Source organism: Ranitomeya imitator, chromosome 1 (assembly GCF_032444005.1).
Source record: "Ranitomeya imitator isolate aRanImi1 chromosome 1, aRanImi1.pri, whole genome shotgun sequence".
NCBI lineage: Eukaryota > Metazoa > Chordata > Amphibia > Anura > Dendrobatidae > Ranitomeya > Ranitomeya imitator.
In genome coordinates, this window is record NC_091282.1 from 1,127,471,955 (window position 1) to 1,127,481,722 (window position 9,768).

The 9,768-nt window shown below is 38.7% G+C and overlaps 1 protein-coding gene across 1 annotated transcript; it reads right to left on the bottom strand.

Moving 5' to 3' along the window:
* Positions 1-6,215: 6,215 nt before the first annotated feature.
* GSX2 (GS homeobox 2) lies at positions 6,216-7,885 on the bottom strand. Its single transcript, XM_069745783.1, has 2 exons — positions 7,331-7,885; positions 6,216-6,926 (listed from the first exon to the last, which is right to left on the bottom strand). Exons 1-2 carry the CDS (start codon positions 7,722-7,724, stop codon positions 6,586-6,588), a joined length of 735 nt encoding a protein of 244 aa, XP_069601884.1. The 5' UTR covers positions 7,725-7,885; the 3' UTR covers positions 6,216-6,585.
* Positions 7,886-9,768: the final 1,883 nt, after the last annotated feature.

Consider the following 9,768-nt stretch of genomic DNA (forward strand, 5'->3'; position numbering starts at 1 on the left):
TATTTTTTGCCCGCTTCGACTTTGTGATTTCGTACCTTCCGGGCTCTAAAAATGTGAAGGCGGATGCTCTGTCTAGGAGTTTTGTGCCCGACTCTCCGGGTTTATCTGAGCCAGCGGGTATCCTCAAGGAAGGAGTCATTGTGTCTGCCATCTCCCCTGATTTGCGGCGGGTGCTGCAAAAATTTCAGGCGAATAAACCTGATCGTTGTCCAGCAGAGAAACTGTTCGTCCCTGATAGGTGGACTAATAAACTTATCTCTGAACTTCATTGTTCGGTGTTGGCTGGTCATCCTGGAATCTTTGGTACCAGAGAATTAGTGGCTAGATCCTTCTGGTGGCCATCTCTGTCACGGGATGTACGTACTTTTGTGCAGTCCTGTGGGATTTGTGCTAGGGCTAAGCCCTGCTGTTCTCGTGCCAGTGGGTTGCTTTTGCCCTTGCCGGTCCCAAAGAGGCCTTGGACACATATTTCGATGGATTTCATTTCTGACCTTCCCGTTTCTCAAAAGATGTCAGTCATTTGGGTGGTCTGTGATCGCTTTTCTAAAATGGTCCATCTGGTGCCCTTGGCTAAATTGCCTTCCTCCTCTGATTTGGTACCTTTGTTCTTTCAGCATGTGGTTCGGTTGCATGGCATTCCTGAGAATATTGTTTCTGACAGAGGTTCCCAGTTTGTTTCAAGGTTTTGGCGAGCCTTTTGTGGTAGGATGGGCATTGACCTATCCTTTTCCTCGGCTTTCCATCCTCAGACTAATGGCCAGACCGAACGAACCAATCAGACCTTGGAAACATATCTGAGATGTTTTGTTTCTGCAGACCAGGATGATTGGGTGTCCTTTTTGCCGTTGGCTGAGTTCGCCCTTAATAATCGGGCCAGCTCGGCTACCTTGGTTTCTCCATTTTTTTGCAATTCTGGGTTCCATCCTCGTTTCTCTTCAGGACAGGTTGAGTCTTCGGACTGTCCTGGTGTGGATTCTGTGGTGGATAGGTTGCAGCAGATCTGGACTCAGGTAGTGGACAATTTGATCTTGTCCCAGGAGAAAGCTCAACTTTTCGCTAATCGCAGACGCCGTGTGGGTCCCCGACTTCGTGTTGGGGATCTGGTTTGGTTATCTTCTCGTCATATTCCTATGAAGGTTTCCTCTCCTAAATTTAAACCTCGTGTTATTGGTCCGTATAGGATTTCTGAGGTTCTCAATCCTGTGTCTTTTCGTTTGACCCTCCCAGACTCCTTTTCCATACATAATGTATTCCATAGGTCGTTGTTGCGGAGATACGTGGCACCTATGGTTCCATCTGTTGAGCCTCCTGCCCCGGTTTTGGTGGAGGGGGAATTGGAGTATATTGTGGAGAAGATTTTGGATTCTCGTGTTTCTAGACGGAAACTCCAGTATCTGGTTAAATGGAAGGGTTATGCTCAGGAAGATAATTCCTGGGTTTTTGCCTCTGATGTTCATGGTTCCGATCTTGTTCGTGCCTTTCATGCGGCTAATCCTGGTCGGCCTGGGGGCTCTGGTGAGGGTTCGGTGACCCCTCCTCAAGGGGGGGGTACTGTTGTGAATTCTGTGGCTGAATTCACTCCTGTGGTCACAAGTGGTACTGCAGCTTCTGAGCTTCCTCCCTCAGGTGTTCTGGTGAGCTCGTTAACTGCTTCATTACTTAACTCCGCCTGATGCTGCTATCCTTGCTCCTTGTCAATGTTTCAGTGTTGGATCTGAGCTTCTCCTGATTGTTCCTGTGACCTGCTGCTCTGTATAGCTAAGTGCTTTTTGCTTTTTTGTTGCTTTTTTTCTGTCCAGCTTGTCTTTTGTTTTGCTGGAAGCTCTGAGACGCAAAGGGTGTACCGCCGTGCCGTTAGTTCAGGACGGTGGGTTTTTTTTGCCCCCTTTGCGTGGTTTTGCTTTAGGGTTTTTTGTAGACTGCAAAGTTCGCTTTACTGTCCTCGCTCTGTCCTAGAATATCGGGCCCCACTTTGCTGAATCTATTTCATCCCTACGTTTTGTCTTTTCATCTTACTCACAGTCATTATATGTGGGGGGCTGCCTTTTCCTTTGGGGAATTTCTCTGGGGCAAGTCAGGCCTATTTTTCTATCTTCAGGCTAGCTAGTTTCTTAGGCTGTGCCGAGTTGCCTAGGTAGTTGTTAGGCGCAATCCACAGCCGCTTTTAGTTGTGTTTAGGATAGGATCAGGTGTGCAGTCTACAGAGTTTCCACGTCTCAGAGCTCGTTCTTGTATTTTTGGGTATTTGTCAGATCACTGTGTGCGCTCTGATCGCTAAGCACACTGTGTTTCTGGATTGCCTTCATAACACCTGTCATTAGCAAACCTAACACCTTGCACAGGTGAGAGAAATCCTGATACCTTGATGATGCTTCCATCACATGTGTAATACTAACATCCTAAAAATCATGACATGTTGGGGGCCGTGAGGACTGGAGTTCTAGAACAACACATTGTCTCACAACTGTTGGAAAAGACAGACTTCTTGGATAGGTGCATGATTGTATACACTTGTGGCAATCAGACAGAATGAAATGAATACTTTTATCCATATTGTGTATGTGTCTGTAAGTCGTGAAGCATATAAGATACAGTATTTATTTTAAAGTAATTTCGAATATCCGTAGTCAATGTAATGCCAAAAACATCAAAGTCCCTCCCCTACATAATATTTCAGACCCTCCTAATTGTAGTTTATAAAGAACCATTAACAGCTTTTCTTCTCTCTTTATATAAAAGAATGAAGGACATAGTATCTTTTGCTGAACAACAATATAAAACCAATGCAAATGTCCCTAAGCGCTTCAATGGTATGTAATGCAATAGAAGCCTACAAATAGGAGTTTACGTTACAACCCAGCGACTAATACAAAGTCATCAAAGCTGCATGGTCCTTGTGGCCAAGTGACAGGCTCTTTATTGACTTGTTTGAAATAAGCCTTTCAATTCAACATCCTTCTATAAATCTTTGTTTCCTCTCCAAAAGAGGAGGGTCTGAGGGGGGGTATATAAAATCAAGACTGGTCAACTCCTCATGCCCAACACTTGGAAGTGCCAACTTGAAGCCTAAATTGTCATCGCTTCATTAATCTATGAGAAGTTAGTTAGCAATGCATAGTCCACTTCTCATGAGTTTTAGCCCTGGGTGTCATTACAGTGAAAGGATTAAGAGGCTGGATTCTTGTGATCCCCTGTGAACAGCCTATTGACAACCTGGAATCATGAGCACAATTTTATACTGTGCAAAAGGTTTAGTGTTAGATCCAAAAAGGGAGTTCAACCGGAGTCTGTCAAACATATGCTATGTAAATGGTATACATCTGGGAAAGGATTGGTAACTATACAAAGGGGAGCAGTCATTTAAATATTCCCAGAGCATTGGGACAATGCTGCAAAAGAAACAGTTGTAAGATACACAGAGCAAGTATTCATGTGATGAAACTATTGCTCCCTGCATCTATTGTACGCTGCTCCCTATAGCAAGCTGTTCTTTTCACATGACCATTGGCTGGACAGGTAGAGGGATTAGTATCATGAATACCATTGTAGTAAGTGAAGGGGCTTGGCTACATGATTGTAATTATCAAAATATTAAGTTAGTGTCAAAATAACTGTTGATGCTAATAATGGAAATAATATTCAGTTTTTACTATTACACCCAAGCACAGTAACATATATTCATTTGTCTTTTCTGTTCATTATAATTGCTTTTTTTGCTTTACTTTACTTTGATTTTGTAATTATTAAGTAAATGAGAATACAAATATCCCCGGAAAACATATAAAATACAACCTATCTTGTTACACTTAACAGCGGACGACTTGCTAAAAATTGTGAGTTGCGAAAAGAAGTTTTGTTTAAGGGTTTATGTCTTATACAATGATGCTATAATTGTATGTAAATATGGAAACTTTATATTAAAAAAAAATTGGTAATCGACCGCTTCCAGTTTTTGACAAGAATTTTGATTATGTATCGATTGTCCAAGGCAATTACAATGTTAGAATATATCTCATTTTGGCTGATTGCTGTATATTGTAATGTAAAGAAAATTAAAATAAACAGTAAAAGAAAGATGATCATTATGGAAAAAGAGGTTTTCACTATACATGCAGAGGCAGAGACGGCTGAAGAAAAAATTACATTTTGCTAGGATCTTAAAGAAAAAAGGCTAAATTTTCTTTGATCCTCTTCTCCTCCATTCTCTCTCTGGGGTCATAGTGGTTTGGTTGGGGGGATTTTATTATTTTTTTACATATTTATTTAGCTTTTTCTTTCTGCTTACTTTTATAGTGCCAACATATTCTGCACCAGTTTATATACATTGCACCACTCACTTTCCAACCTAAATTTTATATCAGTATGGGGGTTCTTTGGCATGTTGGAGGAGACCGGAGAACCCAAAGGAAGCTCATACAAACACGGGGAGAACATACAAACTCCATGCACATGTTGTTCATTGTTGGATTTGAACCCAGGGCTCCAGCGCTGCAAGGCAACAGCACTAACCAAAGTATTAATATTCTTACTTCTTAATTGATTTGAGAGGCTGAATAAATTACATCTAACATTGGACAAAGATATCGCTCAATTCACAGGTGTGTGTCTAAAGTTTCAATTAGTATAACAAATACGTTTCACTCTAATTAAAATATTAACAAATAATAAATATTTTATTGAGAAGAATGATGAGGTGTTACCCACAAGTGCCACCCTAAAGATAGCGTCTAAAGTGAGATACTCGTATAAAAGAGGATATAAACTCCTCTACTAAAAAAAAAGTAATGGTGAAAATAGGAAACTAAACTATCTCAGAGATAATACCTCAATAATGCTATATCCAGGAGGAGAAAATTGCTAATATGAATATACCTTAGTAAGGTGTGAGGAGAATATTCACCTTTGATGCAGATTCCTTTAAGTATTGTTAAGTAAATCTGGCGGCATCTTTATATTACTGCATTCTTTGCATAAATCACTTAATTCGCCAACATTCTGAGTTTGGCCCACAAATCTTTGTATATTTATTTCTGCATGTTGTGTATGCATCCATGTTGAATAGTTTGTACTTTTAGACTCTTTCTAGCTATATATGAGGTGTTGAGGAATATGGAATATATTAAATAGTACACACAAATATAAAGTTATGGTGCAAGAATAGCTGTCAATTTTTTTTAGGACTCTTCATTGTATCTGTGATAAGTTAGCCATAATGATATTCTGTATTTGTGATACAATAATAGTGAATATATGCTAACAGGAGAACTTAATGTCTGAAAGTTGTTATTATTATTATTTATATAGCACCATTAATTTGTAATATCATCCTATTGCTTTGTTGGAAACTTTTCCTCTAAATACTCTAAATAACAGTTTATTCTTGGCAAGCTGCCCCCAGACCATATAATGTCCTGTAATACAGAAGCTTTTTTGTTGCACCCTCCTGAACCTTGCCCTCTATTAGAAAGAGACTATTGATGACAGTGCTCAGACCTATTCATATCAATGACTGTCCTCCAAGTCTTCAAAGAGCCAGAAGAGCCTGGAAGTGAGGGATACAGTGGGCACCACTTTTACCTATATGACTGCACTTAATGACTCTGAGTCATTTTTAATACTACCAAAATCAAGAGTGATATTATTAATGTATTAAATGGTCTTAAATATCAGATAAATTGTTATTTGAGTGTATAATTGCAAGTAAATTTGAGAAATCTACATTTTTTAACAGTATATCAATATTATATTATTTATTATCAAAGTAAAATGATTGCTTCTTGATTCACCGCATTAGTTGCAAATATGTAAATATATATATATATATATATATATATATTTGCAACTATTGCTGTGAATCAAGAAACAATCATTTTATATATATATATATATATATTAATATTATTATTATTATTTAATAGTAAAGGCGATATTCAAAAAAAAAATCCCCTTGTACCTTGTAGACTTTAGCTGCCAATTAAAACTCTTCACTCTTCTTTTTATCTAAAGGTTTATATGTGGCATCACATGTTTCGATCTGGCACTACATGCTGGTGTTTCTTTTGTAATCCCCATATTATGGTATTAGCCTGTATAATAAGCAATCACATTAAGTAAATCATCATTTGTCTGGGTCCATTCAAGCACATCTTTTAACACAAAGGATAGTGAAATGAAACACAAGTGAGGACCTTTTTTTATTTATTTAAATAAATATAAATATAATTGTAGTTTTGTATAAAACTATTCACATGCAGGTGAGTTTACACAAATTGGGAAAGTAAATTATTTACATCCTCTACATGTTGAGCTAAATTCAGGCAGCCAAAACATTCTGTACAGTGAGAAGAAAAATGTCCAACCCTGGGCAAGTGCCAAGCAATGCACATACGTGGCTATGCTATACTTCCAAGAATAAAACAGATCATCATCAGTCCAGGCTGGTTTGGCTCCCAGCATGCTGTGAAATGGAGCCTAATTGAACTTATAGCATAAGTGTCTGGATAACTGCACAGGATGCGGTTGATCATTTGGGCTCGTGGGTCACAAGTGCAGTGGCCATACAGTCTGTTATGTAGAAGTTGACTACTATAAGGGTGAAATCTCTTTGTCCTCGGTGGTAGAAGCTGGAGATAAGGAGCCTTCATCTTCTGAGCCAGGATAATGCCCTTGACCACTTGCACATTTACAACCTCCATGGTTGTTCCTTTGAGACCCCTTATTCTCTTTCTTATGCTTCACCCTTCGGTTTTGGAACCAGATCTTCACTTGTTTCTCAGATAGGTTCAGGTAGGTAGCTATCTCAATTCTTCTCAATCTGGAGAGGTACATATTGGAAGAGAACTCCCTCTCTAGCTCCAGGAGTTGGGTGCTGGTAAATGCTGTCCTCATTCTTTTACCATTCTGCATTTGGCCACTTTCTGTATTGGCTGAGGATGAAATATGAATGGGTTAAATGAACATACTGAGTAAATAGCTAAACAATGAAATCAACATAGCATTAAATGGGTCACAAGGCAACATAAATGTTTTCTTTTTCTTGTGTAGAAAAATATTCTTTAAATTAGTATTAAACTGACATTCTGTTCTAAATGACCCATATAGGGCCAGGGATTATTCCCCATCAGTGCCTCATTATTATAACAGTACTATGTAAGAAACTGTGCACTTGCTTTACAATCTGTCTTCTGCATGGATAGACATATTTTATGCAGTCAAGAACATGTCACATTGATGCTAATGCCCTTTCTCACACATAAAGTTATGGAGGAGCTAAGATACAGGCATACAATGAATATATGAAGCTGCTTATGTGTGTAGATAGGTCTCTTACCCATTGACAGGCAGTGGAATCTCCTGGGATCTGTGACATTGTAGGTGGGATTGCAGACAGGTGAGTGCCCAGCATGGACCACTGCAGGTGCAGGCTGTTGGCTCATCCTCTGGCAATATTGAGCATCTCCACTTGGGAATTGACTCTTCAGTAAAGGGATGCTAGTCCTGGAGGAGTGCAGGTGAGAGGTGACACAGATGGGGCAGACACAAAAGCTGCCACTTTTCCTTGATGGACATATGGGTGCAGCAACAGACATGACTGTTGGAGATGGCATGCTGATGGGCAGGAGAAAGTCTTGCCCATGATGATGGTGGTGGAGATCTGGTAAAGATGGAGCAGGTCTTGGTGAGTCTTTAATTATTAATGAATCCACATAGAATGACCTAGACATGTCAGATCCCTGGAGGCAGTCAGCTTTAACTCTCCTTCAGCTGCAGTGGAGGCTTCTTGTGAAGACCACAGAAGCTCAGAAGGTGCTTATGTTCAATAGCTAAACAAAAGGGTCCCCAGAGAGGGCTGGTCCTAGTCACCCACGTGTAGCCCAGCCTGGGATTACCCATAGGAACAAGTGCAGAATAACTCTCATCCACTTCATTCAGCCTATTTGTCCAAGAGTTAACACAACAAAAGAGAGAGGAAACTTTACTAAGTGTTTGGTTTGTTAATTTTACAAGAAAGATGCTTTCAAGGCAGGAGCCCATGCAATTCTCACACCGAGACCCCTGATAGATGGAATTATCACACTCATTTGTTAACAATGTGCTAAAATGTTTAGGTACAATACCTTTCTGGCATCTGATTGTGCTTTTAATTACTTTATATTAGTATGGAAACATTAGAGAATAATAGGATGAAGATAATGGAGATGAAGAAAAAAATGTTAAAGATGAAGATGATGATAGCAAACAACTAATAAAAGTAAAAGAACATCAATAAAAATAATATAACTTAATGCAAATATAAAACATAATGATGTCATAGTAATCACAATGAATAGAAAGGGAAAATGTGTATGTAGAAAACGTAATAAATGTAACATGGATTGTAATACAAAACCTGGACATGTATACAGTATAAGTTAGCACAAACTCGTTTACAGTATTTTTTTGTGTTTTAGTTTTATATATTCATTCAGGGTTAAATATAACTTCAGTATTTTCTATTTCCATAGCTCTTAGATTGTTCTTGAATTGGGTGTTTTTGCAACTATTTTATTTTGCATTTAGCAGTAACTTAAAGAAGAAAGAGAGAGAGAGAAACAGAGAAGGAAACAGAAAGAGATAGAAAGAGAGGAAGGGAGAGAAGAAGGGATAGATAGAGGGAGAGAGAAGAGAGACATCAGGGAGAGAGAAGAGAGACAGGGAGTTAGAGAGAAAGGAGAGGGAAAGGGATGGAGAAAAGAGGATGAGAGTGAGAGAGAGGACAGTGTTTGGGCTCATTCATTGTGAGCTACTTTTATACTGTGAGACTAGGATTGAGTTATCTTATCATTTTAGTTAGGGCTGATGTCACCTATATATTGGATGTCAGCAGAGATCCTTTAGGCATCAAACTCATCATGAACAAAATGTACAACAATATATGAAAAACATTAGTTGTTGACCTTAGTACAAGGGGTAATGGTGTCCTGGCAGCACTTTTCAGCACTGTGGAAAGCTGGGTGATTGGAGCTGTGTGTGATGGCAGTGACCGGAGCTCAGGATTTATGGCCGTCAATTAGAGCTGGTTATGGAGCTATTTGGATGTGATTAGGATTCCATTAGAAAGTACTTACAGGAAGGTGGATGGTGCCGGGTAAACAGGGAGTTATTCCAGAAATGTGCTAATCCGGCATCTTGTGACAGCAATTAGCAATTATAGAAGGTCGGAGGCAACTGATCGGGAAACTATTTCTCCAGTCAGGTCTAGGCCACCTGCTATATGTCCTGTGCAGCCATGAATAAGTACATTCACAAAGTCATATGTGATTGATAGATAGATAGATAGATAGATAGATAATGGATAGATAGATAGATAGATAGATGATAGATAGATAGATAGATAGATAGATAGATAGATAGATAGATAATGGATAGATAGATAGATAGATAGATAATAGATGATAGATAGATAGATAGATAGATAGATAGATAGATAGATAGATAGATAGATAATAGATGATAGATAGATAGATAGATAGATAGATAGATAGATAGATAGTAGCCAGATAGATTTATAGGCCATAGATAGGTATATATTAGGTAGGTATATATGAGAGATGACGATTATGATATCTTGATTGTTAGTCCTAATAAGGAGAGTGGTGATGATTATAGATAGATAGATAGATAGATAGATAGATAGATAGATAGATAGATAGATAGATATGGATAGATAGATAGATAGATAGATAGTAGCCAGATAGATTTATAGGCCATAGATAGGTATATATTAGG